Source organism: Ptychodera flava, chromosome 12 (genome assembly GCF_041260155.1).
Source record: "Ptychodera flava strain L36383 chromosome 12, AS_Pfla_20210202, whole genome shotgun sequence".
Classification (NCBI taxonomy): domain Eukaryota; kingdom Metazoa; phylum Hemichordata; class Enteropneusta; family Ptychoderidae; genus Ptychodera; species Ptychodera flava.
In genome coordinates this window covers 3,284,065-3,309,170 of record NC_091939.1, presented here as the reverse complement: position 1 = coordinate 3,309,170, position 25,106 = coordinate 3,284,065, and the positions used below count along the sequence as shown (strand labels likewise).

The following is a 25,106-nucleotide window of genomic DNA, read 5'->3' as shown; positions in this document are numbered from 1 at the left end:
ACACAATTTTGTCTTCGTTGAATTATGGACTGTATTTGTATCGTGTGCATTGAACGAGAACTTCAGTTGACTTAGTTTTCCTCAAAACCTTAAAAAAAACACAGACAGTAAACCAGTAAATTTCCGTTACTCTGATACATTTCCGTTACTCAGCTTGTCCAATATCATGGACGCTACATCAAGCGTTATCCACTTAGGAATAGACATCAAATCAGGTCCAATAATCATTATCATTTAAGTTAACTATGAAATTTACTAGGTCCAAGAAACATATCGAAAATGACAAAGGCAATGAGGTCATCTTGAACCACGAAATAGTGGTGGTACCAGGTGTCCGGAATGGGTAAGCGTACCCTGCCAGCTAGCTGCACCCATCAAGATTGACCCAAAGCGACAAATCCATTGTTATTTGGTGAATTCACCAAATTACTTTTGTGAGTCAAAATTTGGTATGCTGTCACTCATCATTCGAGAAACAGACAGGTCATATTTTGATACAACATCTCCGTATCTACCGTAGAACTTCTTAAATGATTTCACTAATCTACTTTCTGATGCATTGTGTTTACAAAGAAGACTCAAATTAAATTTGTTCTGATGTAGCCACGCTAGAAAAATTACTCCGACAGATTTTAAATGTCAATTTTATAAACATTAATCCGTTAAGCTCATTATATCTAAAGTGAAAGCATATCTTGTTTTGTACGCTGTCAACTGTTTGAAGACCTTCCTATGCCTCCAAACCCCGAATGTGTTCACTTTTATGATTGTTCGACCGTACTAAACTGTATACCCTTTTTTTCTGAGGAACGAGCAAATGATGAGAGTATATTGTATGTTTTAGACGTTGAATCGAGACTAAACTTGGTCTCTAGTCCTGCATGTTGAATAAATATTAGCAGTCTTCAGTCGTCATCTGTGCCTACTTTCGCCTAAAGTATGTTGCCAGTATCTCCGCCGAATGTATAGATTACTAGAAATGTCAATATTCTAATTGCGACCACGGTCAATATATACTTTTTAAGCTCTGCATTATATTGCTTTAAGTTAAGCTCCTAATCCTAATCTTTTTTTCTGAGAGGCCATGGTACGTAGAGGCTGCTACGCCAGAACCCAAGAGTTTAGTGATTGTAATTGATAAAAGTGGCTCAATGAATGCACATTATGGAAGGCAGACGATAATGCAGGTTGCAATTGATGCAGCGATAACTGTCCTGGATACGACGAACCCTGGTGACAAGGTAATATACAAAAATCATATATGAATGAATGAATGAATAAATAAATAAATAAATAAATAAATAAATAAATAAATAAATAAATGAAATGATTGTTCGTAAATCCGTAAATTATGCAAAAACGATTGATATTTATTGTCACTGTTTGTTTATGACGATAACAATAGCTCGATGTGCGATAACAATAATCGCAGATCAGACGAGACCAACAATTATAATTGAAATTGAATGCAAGATTTACCTTCCCGCTTGTTTTGTATGGCAATATACGATGTACATGACACTGCAATATGATGTCTTTCAGATCGGCGTGGTTGCATTCTCTGATGAGGCCATCACACTCCGAGGGAGTAACAGAGACGATGAAGATGATTATCTTGATTGCTTTAGTGAGCAGCTGGCCCAAGCCACGCCTATGAATATCGACCATCTTAAAGATTTCATTAGTTCATTGCGACATGGAGGTCAGTCTCACATTGCAAGTTACGGCCAATAGAAACGGTATTCTAGTTAGGGTGGAATGCGCCATGGCGACAGATATTTGCACTCTTAAACTTTTCCAAATCTTTTCTGATCTACCACTCTTGGGGACTCAGTTTGAAGCCCTAGGAGAAAGGAAAACTTTCACCATCTCACTTTTTATCAAAAGTTTTATTTTGCTCTGCAAAATTAACACACATATGGCGGACAAATTTGAATTTCAATATCGGCAAATCATAATTGGGTAATTTGTTTCTCTAGTCCAAATATTTGCACACTGACCTCCGAGTTTTATTGTTGATTTTGAGAGAGAATGGTTGAAAGATTCCTTGAGGAAATTTTGAGCAAAGTTTAAGTCTTTCACTTTCGAGGCTTCCTTAACCACGCTCCATGAACATATTCTTACTTGCATTTACTTTTTTTTCCTCATGGCATAGTTGCGACGCGACGGTACATATTGCTTTCCTATCTTGCTCTTCTTTATTATATTCAATACAAAATTTGGAGGCTCTTTGTCATAATTATTGCTGTAAACTGAAAATTACTTTATTAATCTTATCATCAAAACAATCTTCAATCTCCATATTAAATCAAATTATCTTCTAGGGGGTACTATGTATATCAAAGCTCTAGAAGCGGCCTTTGATTTGCTTCATACATCAGCAGACGAGGAAAGCGACATAGAAAGAGGTAAAATTGTCACAATTTTTTAAGTTCATCCCACAAAATCAAGCATTAAACTCTGCTGTATCGAAATCAAATGGTTACAGTTATAATGAAGGACAAGTGTATGCTATGCCAACACTAATTGCGTGACATTTGGATCTAGATACAATCAGCAGATCCAGAGACGAGATAGATGGAAACCATTTTGGCGTGTTTTGTATTTATGGTCATGAAAAGGGGAACACATACTATATTTTGCATTTTATTTAGATCAAGTAATCCTATTTCTCACTGATGGCAGACCGGCTGAAGATCAATCTAGCATTATGGAAGTTGTTAGAACGAGGAATGAAGAAATGCAAAACAGGGTTGTTATTCTAACCATAGGGTTGGGAAACGGTGAGCGTTAATTTTGATATGACACCGATGTATCTCGTCCTGATATGTGATAAGTGTGATTGTGGCAATTTCACTGATCTGATCTGATTACACTCAATTCAGTGAACTATTATAAATAGATAAAACAATATAATCCAGCTGTGAGTATAATGCATAATTATTAAATCTTCTTTGTCTTTTCGTATATTGCAAGATGTCATTCTGTATACTTAAACACGATAATAACTCGACTTAAATCACTCAAGATGTTACCTTTGGACATTTTTATCTCAAACAATATTCCAAGTGTGAGTTTCCAGGCTTCTATGATTTCATTATCAAAATCAACTTTCCAACACAGCCCATTCAACACGGCCCATTCAGTTGGACCATTTGTAGCCAGTGATGTCGCTGATTGTATTCATGCATGTAAAATACATTTCAGATGAAGGCCTCAGTTTTCTTCAGGATTTATCAAACCAGGACTTTGCTAAATATGGTCTTGAAGTTGCTAATTCTACAGTAGGAGAAATTAAGGTATGCACGGTTATTGCCGACATCCTAAAAAAGCCCATATCAGCTGAATAATTTGCCACACGAAACGGCAGTAAAGGCAGTCATAAAATCCACTGGAACATTAATTATCATAATCAAAATAAAAAAGAGCAATGAGCAACAACCATAGACACTAAGGATATATGCAGCATCGTTAATGGGGAAGCTTGGCTGGTCCCCGCCTCAGTGGCAAGCACAGAGGCACGTAATGGGAAACCGCCATATGTCGAATTACGAAATCTGATTGGTTGAACCATGGGGCGCTGTCATTGGCTGTTCAATTTTACTCGGAAGTAAAGCTAAAATTATCACAGTTTCATAATGCGAATGTGGCTAGAATTTAACCAAGGATTTAATAACCATACTTACAAGATTTGAAATAAGCTTATTGGCAGCTAACAGACTAGCCTAAAAAGCACGCGACAAAAAAGGATGCACTATGTGCGGACATACGCAATTAATAACTTCCGGAAGACCAAAAACCAGCGCATTTCAAAATGGCGGTTTGCCTGTATATGCGTCTTATTACGTGTTGCTTGTCTGGTCACGTGAGACGCAGTGATCAGCGAATGTGGAAACGTCACAATAGTACCGATATCGACAACAAAATATATTGTCATTATAATCATTATTTTCACTATTTTTGTTGGAACTGCTTTTTGTTGCTATTGGCAGTCTCATGAATGATAATTTTTATAATAATGACAATGGTTAATATTCTCCTATAGGTTCGAAAGAACATTCTAATATCACAATTATTGTATTGACTGACGTTTCGTAGTTGATTTAATCACTCAGTACTCATTCTTGTTTTATATTCGAAGCAAGGAGACTACACCCAAGTCACAGATTATGGGTTTTTACGCAACACAATGGCGAGGTATTACGATTTCTTCTCACGTACAACAACAGCCACAGATGAACCAATCTTCTCAGTGCCATATATAGATGCTTTGGGACTAGGTATGACATTGAATCGATCAGCTTTACTCCTAAAGCCTCGTCACGTTCGATTTTAAAGATTGAAAAGAAACAGCTTTCATTTGTCCTTTTGGCTGACTCTCTTTCTCCCTTCCTTCAAAATCAAACTTCGTGTTGCAAAAGAGATTTCATAATTCGTTTGTGTATTTGAATGTATTTAAGACATGCATGTAACAAATTGATCAAAATAATTGCAAGTGGATTGCGTTTGTTAGAACCAACTGCTGCAAAGTGTCAGTACCTGCTACCTAACCAAGAGGGCTATGTCTAACGTCGATGAGCGAATGATAGTCAAACAATATATTTGGTAAAAATCCATTGTGATACCTCAGCGTCGGACTTTTGAGCAGCTCATCATACGTGAAAAAACGTTGATATGCTCATCTTGTTCGATATAGGTGAGAAGATACCCCACTCAATTGTTTCAGAATGAAGCAATTTAGCTTTAGTCGAACTTGTTCACTTTAGAACGTGTAAAATAACAACTTATAAAAGACAAATCTCTAAGGTGATACTGGTGTTCTCCTTCATTGTGCAGGTTTGATGACAACTGCTGCGTTGCCGGTAAAGGATGGCGGAGAGTTACAAGGCGTGGTTAGCATTGATGTAACACTGGACGATCTTCTTGGTGATATCGCTTATTTCAAGGAAGGCGAACGGACGTACGCATTCCTCTATGAAGTGAATAGCAAAGCATCTGGTAAATATTTAACTGATTATTACTGTGTAAAAGCCACGTTAAAACTACATTTCCGTCTTCGAAAATTGAAAGAAATATATGAAAAATGTAAAGGTTTGGGGAAAGCAATAATTTCAGACGAAAGGATAGCATGGTGATTCATTCATAGTTTTCATCAAAATATTAACAGTGAGACGATTCTGTTATTGGAAAATACAGGTATCATAAATGGCCAGTTTCTACTCTATCAGTCACAGAAAAAGTAGTTGATGCTAACAGAGGCATCTTCTGTTACCAAACAATCGTTAAAGTTACAATGTCTCGGGGTCAAGACTACAATTTTACTGTGATTGAGCCTACGACTTTATTTATAATACCTTTGAAAAATACACACGGTTACATATTTTGTTCAGTCCCCTTGTGAGTTTTTTTCGTCCCCACGGACGAAGTCCGGGGGGACTTATAGATTGGGTCATGTCCGTCCGTCCGTGCGTCCGTCCGTGCGTCCGTTCACGCAGATATCTCAGACATGCCCTAGTCAATTTCTTTCAAACTTTGCACAAGGATAGTACCTACCCCATACAGATGCACGTCGATTTGTTTCACAATGCGATCAAATTTGGCCGTGTTAGAGGACTTTTTAGTTTCCACCTCCATAGACTCTCATGTATAAGGCAGCTGTCCATAGACTCCCATGTATAAGGCAGTCCATAGACTCCCATGTATAAGGCAGTCCATAGACTCCCATGTATAAGGCAGTCCATAGACTCCCATGTATAAGTCAGCTCTGCATAGAATCCCATGTATAAGGCCAAGTAAAATAAAAATTTAGTTTCTCATCGTATTCATATAGCAAAAAGGATGCGGTGACACAGTTTTTAGCCCCACGGATGAAGTCCAGGGGGCTTATAGATTGGGTCATGTCCCTCCATTCACGATGATATCTCAGATATTTTGACAAAATGTCACGTGACCTCAGTGACCTTTGACCTCAAATATACATATTTGTCCATAACTCAGTAACCACAAGTGCTACACCCTTCATATATGGTATGATGGGACACCTTATGACGCCACATATTGTACCTCATTAATTATGTGCATATCTAATTTTGAGCAAGCCAATAGAGCTAGAGGTCTGATTTTTGGTATATAGGGATAACTTAGCAATACAATTTTTTGACAAAAAGTCACGTGACCTCGGTGACCTTTGACCTCAAATATACATATTTGTCCATGACTCAGTAACCACAAGTGCTACAACCTTCATAAATGGTATGATGGGACACCTTATGACGCCATATATTGTACCTCATTAATTATACGCATATCTAATTTTGAGCAAGCCAATAGAGCTAGAGGTCTGATTTTTGGTATATAGGAATAACTTAGCAATACAATTTTTTGGCAAGATGTCACGTGACCTCAATGACCTTTGACCTGAAATATACATATTAGTCCATAACTCAGTAACCACAAGTGGTACACCCTTCATATTTGGTATGATGGAAGACCTTATAATACCACATACTGTACCTCATTAATTATGCACATATCTAATTCTGAGCAAGCCAATAGAGCTGGATGTCTAATTTTTCGTATATAGGGGATAACTATAGAATAGAAATTTTTTGATCAAATGTCATGTGACCTCTATGACCTTTTACCTAAAATATACGTTTTTGTCAATAAATAAGTAACCACAAGTGCTATGTCCTTTATATTTAGTAGGATTGGCGACCTTATGACAACACACGCTTTACCTCATTGATTATGCACATATCTAATTCTGGGCAAGCGAATCGAGCTAGATGTCTGATTTTTGGCATATAGGGATTAATTAGCAATATATTTCTTTTTTCAAAATGTCACGTGACCTCGATGACTTTTTACCTTGATTATACATATATATGCATAACTCAGTAACCACAAGTTCTATACCCTCCAATTTTGATAGGATATTAGACCTTAAGATGTCACATCTTGGACATCATTTATTATCCACATATGTATTTCTTGGCTGGCCAATACAGCTAGAGGTCTGATCTATTTTCCCGATTTAGAACCATAACTTAGACATGCCTCATGTGTTTCAAATTGGGAAAAACAACATAGACCTATGTGCCCATAGATCTTAACATATACACTCCAGTGATACTTCTTAAAGACCACATTTACCTGCCCCATCAAGACTAATACTTCAAGTGGGGACTATGTCATTGTCAATGACTTGTCTTCACTGTGACATGCCACTCAGCTTATTTCCATCAGCAGTCAACATTTTAACTCCTAAATACCTTAAAAAGTCGGATTTCCGGGTGAAATTTTTGGACTATGCCATGGAATTTTCTTCACAGGGATCATCTGAATACTGAAAGACAAAATAAATTAAAATTGCAAGTTTTCAAAACCACGGCATTGCTTAGTATAGCTAACAAAACGAAATTAATAGGCTAGTTTGACACTCGTGCTTTTTGCTTGGGTCGAGAAATTAACACCTTCATGACTAGATGGCAACTATTACTACACCGAGTGAGATTCAAGTTGGCGAGCGAAATTATGATGTTTCGAACAGTTCCTATTTCAACAGTCTCTCTATCAAAAGGACCGCGTACCGAATCCGCAAAACAGTTTTAATCTTCACTTTGAGTCAATGGATTAACGTTTAAGGTAGTATGCATCTCGAAAGTGGAAGACTGAAACTTTTGCTCAAACTTTCCCTAATGAAACTTTCAGACATTCTCTTACCAACTCAAGAATAAAAATCGGGGGTCACCGTGAAAATTTTTGTTCTAGAGAAACAAATAACACAAGAATTACCGATATTTAAAATTCAACATGGCTGCCATCCCTGTGTTAGCTCTTTGGAGGAGGTAAAAAATTCGATTTTCGGAAAACTAAGCAAGTGATAAGTTTTCTTGCGCCAAGAGCTTTAAAATGAAGCCCCACAAGTGGTATATCAGATGATAATTGTAAAAGTTTGAGAGTCCGAATTTCTGTCGCCGAGGCGCATTCTACCTTAAGTGTGGTTTCTCAAATCAGAAACGTGATCTCAAACGAGAGCAATTGATCGAAATAGAATTCTTGGACTTTGTCAAGTATCGTGCCTTGAGCTTACCACAGTGTATATACATATAGTGAATTATAAGTAGCGCGTTACGTTCCTTGAAACACCAACCAACTCGCGATCAACAGAATGATGCTCAAAAAACGATATTGAGCTCTTTTATTCAATTCGTTGTCGACATAATCAGATTTCAAAATAGTCATGAATAGCGAAAAAGCTATAATTATAAAGAAAAACGAGTATAAACGTCACCATCGTTTAAATTTTGATATCCACCATTTTCGCCTCTAATGTCGCAACTCATAATATTGATGTTTAATTGACTGTTGTGTATTTCAAGGTCGGACGTTATTACATCCATTGCTGCCAGCACCAGTGAACATTGAAGATGATCCAGTCTATGTCCATGTAACAACGTTAGAACGGGACGAAGATTTTGTTGACCTCGTATTCTATAATTCGTCGAGGTTAGTAATGAAAAATGTACATATGCAATTTACTGGGAATGCATTAAGAAACTATGGCCCCTTGGCGGGATGCTTGACAGGCAAAGATAAGGGAATTATAATCATCATTATCATTACCATCGTCATTACCACCATCATCATCTCCTCATCGTCATCATCATCTTCATCGGGCAACATTTTATAGAGAGTGGGACTTTGACACGTTTACTCAGCTGCGGGCGATTTGGGTATAGGTCAGCTCGAAAGCATTGTGTTGATCTTTAGTTCTCGGTTTTGAGAGTAAATGTATTCTCATATGCAAATGAACTTAACAAGCATTGCTTGAGTGTGCAAATCAGCTTACAACTAATCATAGGGATGGAAAATATTCATGTGCCTAAAATTGCACACTATATACTCTACAGTATTGGCGATGCTCGTTTTCACCTCGGCCACCTGCATGAAAAGCAATGATGATCTTCTATAATTATGTCCCTAAACTTTGACAACTTACATCAGTAATTTACACCCCCGTCTCCTACTTACTAAAGACATCCGGGGCGGAGGGAAAATTTGGTGAATATTAACCACAGGTTTTTCACATGTACAAATACCATTCTAAAGTATTTGATCAAAATTACAATTGTTAGGATAAAGAGACAGATTTACGCAATTGTCCCCTAATACGACTTCAAGAAAAGTTGCCTTCTGGCCTCTTCTACATTTACATTTATTTATTTTCTAAAGCACCTTTACATCACAACGGTATTCAAAAGCACGGTAAAATGCAACATATTAAAATACAAAGTTATAAAACTGTAACAAAAAACTCAGTAAAATAATAAAGCTTAAAACTCCAGACAATTAAAAAGAAAATACAACTACTATTTAAAAACCCTACAGATTGTAGTATTTTTTAAAAAGATTTGCCTGTAGCATCCATCGCCCTCTACTCCCGGGAAACCTATGGTTCCAAAACCGGAAAAATAAATTTGCCCCTCCAATCGGCCACTGGGCCCTCCAAGCAACCGAGTCCTACCTTCATAGTAATCGATTGAAGGCCTATTCCTCATTGAAAAGACAGCGCGACGTCACTTCCTGGTTACGACGAGACATGAATGATATGTATCTTCTATCACATGACGATATATATAAATTTGTGCATCTGTATTTGTTAGTCCAGTAGTTATGTCATACTTGAAGCCACGCTTAACAACTAATTTCTTGGTGTTGGGTCCGTGATGCTATCCTGGTACCTTGTTGAAGTATTTGGATCACGCATGCTCAAAACAAAAACAAAGTACTTTGTAATGACTTCATGCTTATAAGCTGTTATAGTGAGCGTTTCAAAACTATTGCTTTTCTCTATTATTGCCCTACAGTCAAGATGCAGGAGAGGCCACCTTTACGTCAAAGAGAATACTACCACGTGGCAATTCGGTCACAGAGGGCGTGCTAACCACATCAGTTGAGTCCACTTACCACTGGAGAGAGGTAGGCGTAAACGAGTTATCTGAATTTCGTGATAAACTGATGGCAGATGTGAGATGTTTGTTGTGATATAATCTAATGAATATTTATGACTTGGTTTATTTGGATGATGTACTTGTATGTCTGTATTACTTAAATCACACGAAGAATAATACATGTATGCTCACAACTGAAATGATGTAGCTGGAGAAAATTCGACCCCGTTTTTTTCTTTTGCGTTAAGGTCAGCGGGTCTCCATACGTTGTATGCTTCGTCGTAGCTGTAGATGACTACCAGCTTTCTCTGAGGCAGCTGCCAACACCAGGTAAAGTAATGCATTTTGCGATAACAACTTGTTCAGCAGACTCATGGCACTTTTGTTCCACAACGCACATCATATTAGTAGAACCAGTTACTTGATGATGAATTTTGTATTACATTTTACGGAGGCATTGCTGGTTACAATTTGAGCGTTATAAAGAAAAAGAAGAAATTCAAGTTTGAGGGATTCGAGAGAGTTTGCGAGAGAGTTTGGAAGTTTTCGAGAGAGTTTAAGACATCTCGAAAGGGTTCGAGAGATTTTAAGAGTTCGAGAAAGAGAGACAGCTACCGAACGTGTGTGTGGAGGAATGTCATCGCCATTTCCTTTAGTACATGTAAATAGTGAAAAGCTATATTCTGAAATGTAAAAGAACAGTTTAAAGGTCCAATACTTTCCATCTTGCAGTGAATTTGCCCGCTTTAATCTCTCGTATTCCATTTTCATGTAAATCCAGACGAAGAATTCTTATACCACAGGATTGACCTCGTACAACCTCCATCTTCGTGTAGGCTCTTCAACAGACATGCAACAACAGGTATGTCACATTGTAGAAAACAGTGCATTTGAGGTGCTTCTTTAGAACGAGGTCTACCGTGGTATGAAATTCACCCTGCCGTAAGAGTTCACAACTTGGTAGAAGGTAAAAATGAATTGTTTCAGGGATCTAAGTTACTTTTGAAATAAATACTGTAGCCTGAGTACCGGTCCTTAAGGCTTGCTTTTATTTATATTAAATTGCATTTTATCCTGTGCGTGCTATACAGAGCCTGAAGCAGACTACGGTATTTCTAGAGTCACTGGAAGGTATCCATGTATTGCTATTCATAGTCTGCAGGGTTGATGTAACCAAATAGTGTCCCCTATAGATTCGCAATCGCTATGTTGAAATGAGTCGTTGAATAAGAGCATTGGTTAGGTTTCACTGATTATGTGTATTCGCACATTACCAGCATTATTGTTTTACTATTACTAACGGTATTTTATACGACAAACACTATTACTAAACAATATTGGTAGTGTTTATCGCATAAAATTGAATTAAATCTGAGGCCTGCTCCGATCCATTTATCGAACTCATCATTACACATCCGGTTCCCATTTTATGTCTGACAAGGATATCATCCCCGTAGTTGGACTGACCTTAATCAACACAAACCTATTTTATACCCTTGCAGCCAAATCTGCCGTCAAATTTGCTCCAAATGCGTTTTCGGCACCGTTGGAGTACCTTGAATCCGAAGAAACTGCCGACATCGTTCAATCATATGCAGACTACATCAATGATGCAAGTGGTACTATTCCGAATCGATATTTTAAGGTCAGAATGAGAATAGTGTGTAAAACAAGTTTTTAGTGAAGTATATTTTATTGATGTTTTTTACGTCAGAACCGGCGAGAAACGCACGCAGATTTATACATTTCCGAAAAGACTGAAGTGATAAAAAATTTATTTTCACATAACGACCGTTACATTTCCCACCAATCAAATTCCTTGCCGAATGTATTATTTCAACGTAACTTTAACTCACTATAATCATAATCATAATCGTTAATTAAACACCATAATCGTCCAGATCCCCGACGAAATACAGTTCAATAAAAATGTATGGTGACATATAGAAATTACATTAATTTCACAGGATGGTATTAAAGAGATGGTGACAGCAACAGCAAAAGTCGATGAATTGTGGCAAAATGACAATACAGGGTACGAAGACTACACGTTGTTCCGCTACATTGGTACGGAAAATGGCGTGTTTCGTGAATTTCCTGGAGTCCGAATGAACAACTTGTATGATCCAACCGCACGACCTTGGTAAGTCGACAGGTCTTTCCACAAAGCGTCTGATACTTCGTTGGCATTTTGTGTTTTCCTCAAATTATCGTACTGAATGTCTTCAATGTCTCCTGCATTTATGTCTAGGTTGTGCGGCATTCTCATAGATTGCTTGAAACTGAAGAACGAAGCCGAAATAGTCTAACGAAGACGAAATAATACAACACTATAGCACTATCATAAGCGTCTATAGAGACTTTACAGTGAATGCGATGCACCAATGCACCAGCCTCTCTTCATCAGCAGTTATCTTGATAATTATTCTAGTGGAGGAGTACTATCATTTCATATGATTCCTCTATGATCCTGTCTTGTAATCTTTCATTGCAGGTATGCCAGATCCAAAAGCAACAAGGAAACGTTGATCCTATCAGCGCCATACGAAGCGGCGAGTGCAGTGGGCAACGTCATTACACTGAGTAAAGCCATCATTCATAGGTCAGTTTAATACACCTCTGATAACACACACACAACACACATGCATATGAAAAACATTTTCCCCTCCCCCTCTCTCTCCGTATTATGTATATGTAAACATACCTGACTACATTTAGACTTGGTTCGAGTAAGTGATCAGTATAAGATAACGTCTTGTGCCGTGCTATCGATAGCGTTGGGTACGTGAGTTGGGTAAACCCAATACATGCGGTTATCCTCGATATTATCTTTCAGCAATAAAGCACACCCAGCGACGGTATACCACGAGATTTTGACCAGTTCATTTCATATATGCACTCGCTATCGCTCGTGCATATATATCGTGAACTGAACTGGTCAAAATCTCGTGGTATACCGTCGCTGGGTGTGATTTATTGCTATTATATCATAACAATATATTGAAATTCTGGCATGGAGCGTCAAAAAAGGATTTTTGCTGTTGCCGAAAGCTCGCGCGTGTGTAAACCGTAGTATATCGCGAATATACCACTGTTCTTTTCACGTCTCGACGAATCAGATCGCGGCATTGCGCCATCAATATAGTGGTATGATATAATTACAAATCGCGTTCAGCCCTACACTGCGGACTCTGATACGTTAACCTTAATGTAACAATGAAACAAATTGCCATACCACTGTTAAATAGCTCTCGGTGAAACAGTAAAGAAAATTATTGACTGTTTCGAGGAATTTGTTTTTATTCACCGACGTTTTCAAAGTCTAGTCATATCTTAATAGCAGAGATCCGTTAGTAAGGAAACGAATACATACACCCCCAAGATATATGCAATTGCACTGAAGCCAAGCTTGGCACCATATTCAGTAGTCTTGCCAACATTTTTTGCAGGAAAATTTTGAAGCATTCTCTCATGCAGTAAGCTTAAGTACATATATACAGAGTAAATTTACAAAGTTTTGGCCTGGGAAGAAAGTAAATTGAACGGAATTGATATTAAAGTGACAACCAATTTATGTATCAATCCCAGAGAAAGAGAAAGACATTTTTGAGTTTCCGTAAAAAACCCTATACACCCTATTAATTTTCGACGAAATCTTCACTAAGCCTTACTCAAGAAAAAGATGAAAATTTCTAAAAACAGTAATTATTCATAAAATTTGTCACTGGAAGTGCCTTCTGCCTAAAGCAGTGTTGAGTGATACCATGGACGAGGGCTTCGTTGTGTTTGTTATGCCTGGGGACAAAAAGCGACCAATGTGTTTGAACCACAGAGAACAACTGTGTTCGAACATAAGCTTGGTTTTGTTTAAGGAGTGCTTTGCACGTTAATCACACAAAATTAATCCACCTTCCTCCATTCTCATTGTTCTGGTACCGGGTTTCATTCCAAATCAACATTTTTGTATAATCTTGTTAGGCTAAACTGAGTATTAGGGTACGGTAAATCTTGCTCACCGAAACGTTCCGATACAGTCGTCGGCATTGCGCTCAAAGGCCGCATGGGACCCATACGACCAATGTAAACACTGTATCCAAGGTACGATGGTGATTGATGAAAGTTGAAAGATGTCTGTCATAATCTACATCGTATAATTTTAATGTTACAGCTATGATGATGAGGTGCATCTAGATATCGTGCACGAAATACATTGTTTGTAAACAAGAAACTCGCATACTACAGGCGCAGTACCGACGACTATTTCCCTGTAAACAGTGTAATGAGTTCTGATTTAGCGCTCCAGAAATTGCTTTTATCGAAGGCCTTCAGATATATTTCACTCTTAATTAGATTTTTTATAAGAAAGGCCTCTTTCTCTAACATCTCAAGTGATTTTTCCATCAATAGGTATTGGAGACTATTTTATATGTTTCGTCAATAAGTAAAAGAACAAACGTGGCAAATATTTAGCTAACGAAAAGAACTGATTTATATATGTCATATTTTTAACAACTGTAGGACCACCAGTACACCACAGTCTACCACATCTGATGACGTCATAGCTGTCATGGGTATGGATTTCACACTAGCGTACTTTTACAATTTGCTGGGACGGAAATATCAGGAGTGCAATGAAGCTAGATACACGTGAGTTGATCGTTTTTTTTTCCAAAAAGCAAAAGGCAGTAACTTTTGAAATGGCATTCATCACTCATCACCCAGTTCTACAAAACATGAAGGACAACAAACACACAAATACGTACCACTTCTTATGACGTCACACAAGTTTCTTCCACAACTGATGACGTCATAGCCATGGGCATTGACTTCACACTAGCGTACTCTTACAGTTTGCCCGCACAAAACTATCAGGAGTGCAATGAAGCTAGATACACGTGAGCGGTCGTTTCCCCTTCACTTCTTATCTCGTGCGTTCTCTTCACTCATGCAAACAAGAGAACCGATTTTCAGTGAAGCAGGCAGATTAGGCCTATTTCAGTTTCTTGTTTGTCACTAAACTTCCTCGTGCCTGAACAATCTTGCGCTGTATGGTCGATAGTGGGACCTCTGTGTTCGTTATTTGTATATGTGCCCCACTCGTTTATTATTTGTAAAGATACATAAATGCGCAAAAGGTCAAATAACGGACATTTAAACATCTACATTCATCTTCAGATGCTTCGTAATGGACATCAGTGGTTACCTGGTGGTGCACAAAGACTTCTTGAATTCTGATGGGGATTTTGATATCGAAGCACTGCACATCACCCAGATAGAGCCGAGTGTCGCTAAAGATCTCATGATGGAAGGCTTATTGACGAAAGAGACCTGTGTCAACTTTCAGAAAATAAAAGATCAAAAGTATTACACGGTACGACATGGTTTAACCTTATCAGTGTTATCTATGTACAGCAATCAGACTGCGCTTCTTCGTTCGATTCAAATGATGGTTCGTCACTAAATTCGAGCGTTGGCTGAAGATTTGATAAAACTTTTTGTTTCCTCCGGTTTTAGTTAGTAGGTTACTTTTGCTTTTCCTTTTTGTGTATTCTGTCTGTTCATCCGTTATCGTCTTGTAGATATCTTTTATGTTTGCAAGCATTTGGATTTGTATTTATAGATCCTGGGATCAATACATTTACTTTCTCTTTGTCGTATCTTGTCGCCGGTTTTAATTCGGAGATATAGTTTAAATTTGTTGCACCTAACACAGCACATTTTGCTCAAAATCACTTTTTCGCAAATATTCATTCAATTGTAATGAATTTGTTAACCCAAGATTAAAATATTGGTTGGGTTCACCTTTAACCATGTCAAGCAGTTGTAAGTTGCGTGATTCAGAAGTGTTAATTTGTGCAAATGTATGGAAATCACCCAATTTCCTGGCTTCTTTTTCCTCCCAATTTCAAAATTTCCAAAGAATTAAGCTCCACTCTGGCTGGGTCAAATTTTCTAAAATTTTTACATTCTTACATTCTTTACATGCTGCATAACAAAACAACTATTTTGTTTGGCAATAAAGTTTTTTACATTTTGAATAACAGTCATTTTAATTTTTGCTAATCATGATTTTTATCACTTTTTTGAGTATCAGTCTTTCAACCTTTGCCATTTTAGAATGAGGATAGATAATACAAAATAAAATAGTGCTTTTTTCTACATATACTCTTCTTTTAAGTGAAATTTTACATTTCAGAAAATAGCGTCAAGTTATTGAATTAAATTCACTTTATCATTAATACCAAAAATGAGATTTTTACCCCAAATATACACCCACTTAATCCTTCAAGTAATCTACTGCTACCATACTAAACTTTAGAGTCTGCTTTTTGAAAGTATATAGTATGAGAGGGTTTCCATGTCATCTTTGATGAGAAATATTGCTTTGAGAAAAAACTGTGTTTGCAACATGCAGCTCCACCTTAATTACACTACCCTGTAAATCTTTACTTATAATCTTTCTCGATACGTGGACTGACGTATGCATCCTTAGGGCTAGATCTCACCAGCGGTTTCTTAACATTTTGTGACGATCTTGAGATGAAGTCAAATTATTATCAATTATAACAATGTTCGTTTCATTTTATGCCAGGCGCAGTCATCTACATGGTCAAATAGCGTGAACAAACTGACCAATGAAGATGCGTGTAAACGCTATCAGCTGACGCATATCCCAGAAACCAATGCCTTTCTTGGAATTATCGATATCTCTGGTAGATCGGCGCGTTGCCAGGACAGCTTCATATGTCCCTGCTACTATGTATGTATACAGTCAATAAGTATTTGCTTAAAATATGTTTTCCTGTTACTAAGTTATGTTTCAAAATTCCGTATTAAATTGAGTAAAAAGTTTACGTCGCTCTTCCTCAAAAACAGTTGAAATACTATTTTCAAATGGTTTCACATCTCTAATATTTTATCGGTATAAAGTATGTTTTCAATGGTGAAACAAACGTTGATTTATGTCATAACAAAAGTACAAAATGATATTGCCGGAAACGTTGGTTTGTTTCTAATGTTGACGAGCATAATGATAATGTAATAATAATGATGAAGTTTAATTACAAACATTAAAAACTATCTACTGTTGATTGACCAATCAGAGTGCTCAATTCAGGGTGTTTTATCTACTCGTAAAGCCTTGGTCACCAAATTCCAGAAACGAATGACAGCGCCATAGTAAAGTACTGTCCAATCAAAAGTGAACATGTCATATTCTGTAGACATCTGGTACGTTCTAATATTCAAATTTGGTAACACAGCGGAAACCAGCTGCAACACAAAATCTGCTGTGGTACAAACATAAACTAATGTGCCCTAGGGCATTTAAACTAATGTGCCCTAGGGCATTTATAGGATGTTCCGTTACATTGGAAGGCTATTTCACAAATAAAAGTTTTAATTCATATCCTAAACATGTTACATTGACAAAGGGGACGGTTGACGTAAACACATTGAAAACGAAAATATATCAGTTAGGGGCGATAGTTTTTAAGTCGGATAAAACCCTCGTACTCGGGCTCTTCTGGTATATAAAGTCCAACCCTACGATAAAATGTCTCGGCCTGCGGCCTCGACATTTTATCGTTGGGTTGGACTTTATATCCCAGAAGAGCCCTCGTACTCGGGCTTTATCCTATACAAGAAAACTTCTGAAACTCGTATGTTTACTTTAAATTTTAAAAGGCAGTGCGTCCATCAAAAGAAAACAGACTGACAATAAAATATATTCTGGATTACGAATACAATCGGACACATGAAAGAAAAAGATGAAATTAAAGCAAAAAACTGATTAAAACTCTTGTTGTCCTCCGTACACAGAGAAATTGTCTGACCACTGACATCGATGCCTGTGAGTGTCCCTGTCTATCACAAGCTGACTACGACTACTGTAATGATAAGTTTACTTTTACAAGGTTGGTGTCTGATGAAACGAGTAACTATTTGTTGACCTTACTGATTTGAATAGAACTAACAAATATTCCGATGTCTTTGCATGTAGGCAGTAGGACGCCCATTTACAATGAGATGGATATCAAAACCCTACGTAATTTAAAAGACAGTGATCGCTGGAGAAACATAAGACGCAAGACGGCCATTTGAAATAGGATTTAAAATGAAAGAGTCTTTCTTGTCTTTCACACTATCTAAATAAATGATGGCGTCATGTGTTTCTCAGAGAACTATTCGATTGTGATCTGAAGGGCTGTTGCACGTATTAGATAGTGCAAGTAAACCTGCAATCCAGTAATTTGGTTTTGTACTGTATTATAAGCAGCGCAATCAAATATACTGACATGGTACATTATGGGAACTATGTGTTTGTTTCTTCGCTCGAATTTGATAAGTTAGACATCCACTCAACTCGTATAATGATCAAAGTACTTGTATAAACACATGTTTCTACACTGTGAAGCACGGAAGCGTCGAAATTATACATATGTGATGAGTAGTGAGGCGTGTTCGTTCTATGAGAAGACTCGTTTTTAAGTGTTCGATCGAATCTTTGTTGAATCAAAATAGAAAAGATCACTAAAGATTCGATTCCATCTGGATAATCACCACCAAGTCATCTCGTTAATCACCACCAAGTCATCTCGTGCAATTGTAAACGTGATTATTCAAGAGGTTAAAGTTCATTATGCCTGCAACAATTCTATAATCTGTCTCTGTGCGAACGTAAAATTGTGAATAGGAGTAAGCGTTTTACATGGCGCTGAGTCTTTTAGTTTATATGTAGCAGCGAATTATCCAGAGTAATCAGAATGAAGTAGTGGAGCAATGCTGTTTTTGAAATGCTTCGAAAGAAACTCAGTCGAGCCCTTTCCCCTTTTCATGTTGTGTGATTCGACTTCTTAAGATTTAGATGATATTAAAATTTGGTTTCACCGAAAAGCGGCTAGTAGTCTTGCAATGATTACAATGGAAATTGGAATGTCTGATGGAGAGGTTTTAAGCTACGCAAGTGCGTTGAGTTCTTTAGACGTGCAGTTACATCACGTGTACAACTCGTATCTCCGTAATAAAAATTGCACATTTAAATAAATAAATAAATAAATAAATAAATAAATAAAAATTGCACATTTAAATAAATAAATAAATAAATAAATAAGTAATAAAACTAACCGTTCCCTTCCTTATTTCAAAGAGTCATCAGAAGCAATGCTTTCGTTTTCTACCTTACTGTAGACATTTTACTACATATAAAGAAGATTTGCTGCTAAATTAAATACGCTTTCTTCATGATAACATATATCTATAAAGACTTGGAATAGCAGTATTACTAGATCGATTTCTACCCAGACCTTTAAGTGAGCAATAATTATACATACTTTCTTTAATTTGTATGATCTAGACTGTGTAGCTGTATAGTAATGTGATTATTGGTTGGTTGTACAACGCTGGCAATATCTGTCGCTTAGACTTATATTTCGAAACACTCAGGAAAAGCGGAGAACAGAATAATATCATAATAATTTATATTTTGCATTTGCATAATGATTTTGTTGTAGTGACGATGACCCGCCATGCACTCCAGAGAGCCCTTCACTCTCACCAATCATAGAAGAACCTGATGCATATGACGGATTGAAAAGCTGTCACGTGACAGACTGTCATGGGAAAACGTCTTCCAAGTAAATATACTCAAATGAAATTATGAAGTTCGCTATCTGTTCTGTTTTCATATTTATTTGTAAAACCAACTAAATGTTTCTGAGTTTGAAGTGTCACAAGTTATTTGTCTTTCATCTCCTAAGTGTGTCTGTTCGTCCGTAATGAGTGTCTGCCAGTGCCTGCCGGTCAAATAAGTCTGTACGCAGCTGTACAAGAATTTCCCGCTTCTTTCTGCTTCTAATTTTCGTGACCGTAACGAATTTGTATCGTTTTGTATTTAGCGATTGTCAAGCATTTATCAGCTGTAGCTGGAATGATGATCGATGTGTTAATGCCTATCAGTCCGGTAAGTGGTGTGTTTTCTAGGCGTTTCGATTGAAATAATTTTTGCATTGCTAAAATGAGAAAAGTTCTCTCTTTTGAGTGTAAAAATAAGGACTACCTTTTGGAGGATCGTGGTGTGGTCATGGTGACTAAAGAAAAGTTAAAAAGTCCACTCAAGTCTTTCAAGATTGTGCAATAATATCAATAGTAATAAATGGTGTTGGTGGCATATGGCAGAGTAATTTATCGTTTGGTTTGTTTTACATTTTATTTGAAACACGCAAATCTTTTTTTGATCGGCAGAGGCAAAATCAAACGGTACAGAGGCCATAGCTGCAACAATGGGGATTTCCGTTGTTTTGCTACTGGTGATAGCTTGCGTGCTCATCTGGAGGGCTAAGACCACCTGTAAGTCAGACCAAAGTAAGCCCGCCAAAACAACAGGAGAATGTATTGCTTCAAACTCTGGTGCCGTCAATTTGTCATTCGATGATTATGACACAGATGGTACGCCAAGTGCGCCTGTGAAAGCAGATCCAGTTTACGTAGAGCCTGATGAAGCAAGAAATCCACAGCAAGGGACGGGAACAGCGAACCCTACAAGTAACAATCAGACTAGATATATTGTGTCAGATGACAGGATTATACATTGCTGACTATTTGAATAAACTATACCATGCCCTATTACGAGAAAAAAACGTTCGTAGACGGGTGAGTTATAGTCAGAAAATGGACAGCCAAGAGAGCTACACGCGTCACTTCGTCATATAGTTAAGTATTTATAATAATGTAACCATTTAAAGAAAGATAGCTGTTGTTAGCTTGCTAATAGCTGACCGCCAGAAGAAGAAGGCACAAAGAGAAGAGGTAAAGAGAAGGCATGGCCGTTTGCTTACCTGAGGAGTTGCGAGCCTGACTATGTTTATGTGCAGTGTTTTAAGAAAAAAAACTCAGGCCAACTGCAACTGTTGAAGTTATCAAGAAGGAGCGGGATATACCAAAGTGAGGAACAATGATGGACGTACCCAGCCAGTCTCTTTATACTTCAAACAATATTCATTTAAAACCGACGTTTGGCAATACACAGCTAACCTTCCTGAGAGTAAAATATTAATAGACTAAAGCGGATAAAATTGACAGTGTCAACAGAAAGTTAATTGACTACAGAAAAGTAAATGCATAACAAAAACAACAAAAACGTCACAGTATGGGAAAAAGTCCGACACTAAAATAGAAGATATACCTCGGAAGGATCTGAAGAAACATAGAATCGAGAATCAAAGTGGTATAAGTGTTTTTTAGCCAACGAATGCGTTTTTGTACCAATTGGTATAGTGTTCGTTCATTGGTGTCAATAGCCGTGCAGATATGAAAATAAATTATGCAAAATAACTTGGTTTAATCAAAAGATAATAGTAAGTCACACGGGTGCTTGTAAGAAATAGTAATAAAACAGATTTTTATTGGGAAAGGTGTGATGTGATATAATGCCAGGTCGAAACTACACAAAAGCATAATTAACTGTCAGTGATTGATCCCGCATTATCATATGTTTAGAGAATGTCATGGGTAAAGTCAATATATATTTCTTGTTTGTACCAAAGACGACATGTTTGTTTCATATGAAAATGGTCCGTAAAGCAGATTGTTGATTGATGACATATAGAATGTAAATCTTGGAAAGAAATGAATATGAAGTCTTTCAATACAGCACATTTTCTCATCACTTAATCAGATGTCAAGTGAAAATACTCAAGTTTTTCAGCAAATGTAGAAAGCGCAGGTGTCTGTAGACTGACATTTTTGTTTTCTCTGACAATACCAACAGGTCGAATAGAAGAAATCACGGGCAACATTCATAAAAACTACTCAAGCCATTCCTGACATAATGCTAATATGAAAAGGTCATTAAAATATACAAAGTATCTATCATTTACATGTCACCGAAATATAGTAAGGTAATATTTTTAACCAATTTTGGTGCAGTCATCTTCGATGTATACTTATAGTTAAGTTAAATTCATCAAATACTCAAGTATGCAATTCCTTGAACGGCAATCTGCTAAGTGTCTTTCGTTACTATCACCTCTCTACCCCTATGTCTGTCTGTCTGTCTGTCTGTCTGTCTGTCTGTCTGTCTGTCTGTCTGTCTGTCTGTCTGTCTGTCTCTCTCTCTCTCTCTCTCTCTCTCTCTCTCTCTCCTCTCTCTCTCTCTCCTCTCTATCTCTCTCTCTCTCTCTCTCTCTCTCTGTCGCAAGTTCTATCAACTTTGGCCATTTTCTCCAGCTATATGCAGTGTCCCCTTTACCGTGCAAGTTCGTGATATAAATAAATATAATTTTTGGCATGTTAGTGCATTCCATTTTTTAGTTCATTCATATACGGTTATGAACAATATATCTGTACGTAGTTTCATCAACTCTGATATCATCAAAGTTAATGTATACGATTAAACGAATCATTCAATATACAAAGCATTTTCTGACGTCTATGTATCAATATATCAGTTTTATCAAATTAGGTCTCATCTATCCACAATTATATGACCATGCCCTGTCCATCGCGTTTTAATTAGTCGAGCAGAACCACGTGACTGCCCACAAATACACAGTCATGCCCGTGAATATGAATAATATCGTAAACATAGTAACTTTATGCCTAAAATGAAAATTGTGATTTGTACAAAGATCATAATTAATCACAAAATTAAATTGAGCATTTGTCGGCCAAGTTTAGACGCCTTTTTTCAAAAAATCTTTGGAATTGCAAATTTTAATTGCAGCGCGCACGACTCACTAAACTTACAGGTTCCGGGGCCGCGTTGTCGTTCGCACAGGAAAGTTTCGTAAATTTTGAGAGTTTTTCGGGGTTTGTTTATAATATAATGGAAATAACGGACTCCGCGCTGACCATTAACATTTATTTATGGGCGCGGGAGAGAAGAAAGCCAAATTAAAGGGCTCGGCAAGCCTCGCTCATTGATTGTTGGCTTTCCCTCTCGCCCTTGCCCATAAATAAACGTTAATGGTTAAATGTTGTTAAATACCATTTAACAACATTAGGTAAATTTATCAATTACTTGCCATAAAATTTGAATAAGTCTTCAAGCTCACTGCATACTGTGTGATGAGCAATATCTGTGAGAAGTTTTATCATATTTTGTGAGGAAACTGTAGATATATGACTTCAATTAAAATATCATTGAACATGCAAATTGGCAATTTGGCGATATTTAAATGTTTTACCGCTATGATATCACAGCATTATATATATATATATATATATATTAGCAATTTCGTAAGCGTTAGTTGAGTATTTACACATTCATATAATATGCATTGGAATCTTCACAGAAACAACAGAGTAGTCCAATATAATGCATACTGTACTGCTGAATGTTTTCCACTGGGACATCATATGCTATGTTTTCTTTGTAATATTACAAATCATTAAAATGGCTGGGAATCCAAATAACGGTTAAAATTTGTCCAATTTTTCAGTGGTGAAAGACTATATCCTTTCAATCTGTAGAATTTTAGCAAAACAAGAGAAAAAAGAAAGTCTTTTTCGGGTCGACAAATTTCAAGAGTTACAGCTACAGGGGCTTTAAGCCAATATGTATTCAGTTAGTTCAAGAAGCATGGTCCGCCATGACTGTGGTGACACAGTGGAATGAGCGATGTCTACGTTTTGCCTCCACTGAAATATTAGGCAACGACTGCATGTGATTTCATTGCACCTGCAAATACGGTGAATTACGATTAACCAATCACACACTATGTAGCATGTCTATATGGGCCAATCAGCAATTGTTTTTAAGTGTGTTCGTTAATGAATGAATAACACACGTCCAGCAGTATTGATTTTCTGTTTTGCTTGTGAAGTTGCTTTGTTCGTGATAAAAGAGTTTTGCAGCTTCTGTAATATCGAGAAAGTAAGATTTTTGAAATGTCGTCAAAAACCCGCCAAATTTGCAGCATAAATTCGTTATTGTGCGATTACTTGGAGGTTGGTCTTAGTCAGGTAAACGTCCATTTAAACTTAGCATTTAAATACTGAAAGTAAATGATATAAAGTATCTCAATGTCAGCTATCACACAGTGCAATATAACAGTCCGCAGGAAGGAATCCCATGTATTTGCATAAATCCATGCTGTCATATAAAAGCGGAAGTCAAACTGGTATTTGTTTTGTCCTAAAGCCCCAATATAACTTTTTTATCTCCGAAATTACATGTTCTCCCTATATATCGAGAAATATTGTTCGGTGAAGATATAAGCCAAATTTGGGCTCATATAGTGACATACAAAAGCCAATTATTGTTAAAATGCCGCGCGGGTTTGTTGACAACTTCTATGTTTTGCAAATGACCGAGAACACTAGTTACTAATACTGATGACATCATCGACCTTGCAACATCTCTGGCGCCATCCCGGGCGATCGTCCACGGTCGCTTGCTGAATTACATGCGAATGAATTTATTTTTTTCGTCTGTTTTCCAATATGTTCAGCTACTGCATTTTAGAGGACTCGCACAACATAGGCAGAGGAGGCTCACGTTCTCTTATGGCACAATGTGTACGTTATAAACGGATTACAAATTGTAGTCGGCAGAGGGCTGTTGGAAGTGGGTCAGTGCCGATGTAAAATCAGTGAAAGACAAGACGACATGGCAAACACTTGCTTGCCCCACTTCTGCGGCGAATAAACATCAAAATTAAATAATTTGAAGTGGTAAGCTTCAGCTGACTGTCGCGTTAGCGGTAAGGGACTGTTCAGTTTTTACTGTAATATGAGTTGGCCGCCGAAGGCAGCCCGCTGCTTATTGTAGTGGGTTGGCAAAGTCCGGGCCTGTCGGTACAGAGGGTCATTGGCCACACGTCAATCATGGCCATCATGATTGCATGAAGTAAACCTATTTATTGTAGTTGGCCACCGAAGGTGGCCCGCCGGCAAAGAGGGTTGATCATGGCCATTGCATTTAGTAAACCTAATTGGAGTGGGCCACCAAAGGCGTCCGCCCGTTAAGAGGGTCATGGGCCATTACATAAAGTCAATTTATTGTAGTGGGCCGCCGAAGGCAGCCCGCTGGTAAAGAGGGTTGATCATGGCCATGGCATAAAGTGAACTTTATTGTTGGTATTATGTTTTTGAAAATGTGGTGACCCCCCTTTCCTACCAGTGAAAAAGCGATGACCCCCCCCTTTTGCG

General features: G+C 37.5%; 2 protein-coding genes across 2 annotated transcripts in view; both read left to right on the top strand.

Annotated features, from left to right (window-relative positions):
- The window catches only part of LOC139144720 (VWFA and cache domain-containing protein 1-like), a 59,842-nt gene that overhangs the window by 3,386 nt on the left and 31,350 nt on the right, over positions 1–25,106 (top strand). The gene's annotated exons all lie outside the window — the stretch shown is intronic.
- Positions 246–21,366, top strand: LOC139145971 (VWFA and cache domain-containing protein 1-like). Its single transcript, XM_070717420.1, has 22 exons — positions 246–343; positions 1,082–1,241; positions 1,543–1,702; positions 2,325–2,408; positions 2,655–2,783; positions 3,208–3,299; positions 4,142–4,280; positions 4,837–4,998; positions 8,385–8,511; positions 9,873–9,984; positions 10,205–10,286; positions 10,738–10,818; positions 11,459–11,601; positions 11,924–12,099; positions 12,451–12,558; positions 14,475–14,603; positions 15,132–15,327; positions 16,549–16,716; positions 17,778–17,872; positions 19,469–19,591; positions 19,853–19,917; positions 20,199–21,366. The coding sequence occupies exons 1-22, from the start codon at positions 246–248 to the stop codon at positions 20,549–20,551; spliced, it is 2,982 nt and encodes a 993-aa protein (XP_070573521.1). The 3' UTR covers positions 20,552–21,366.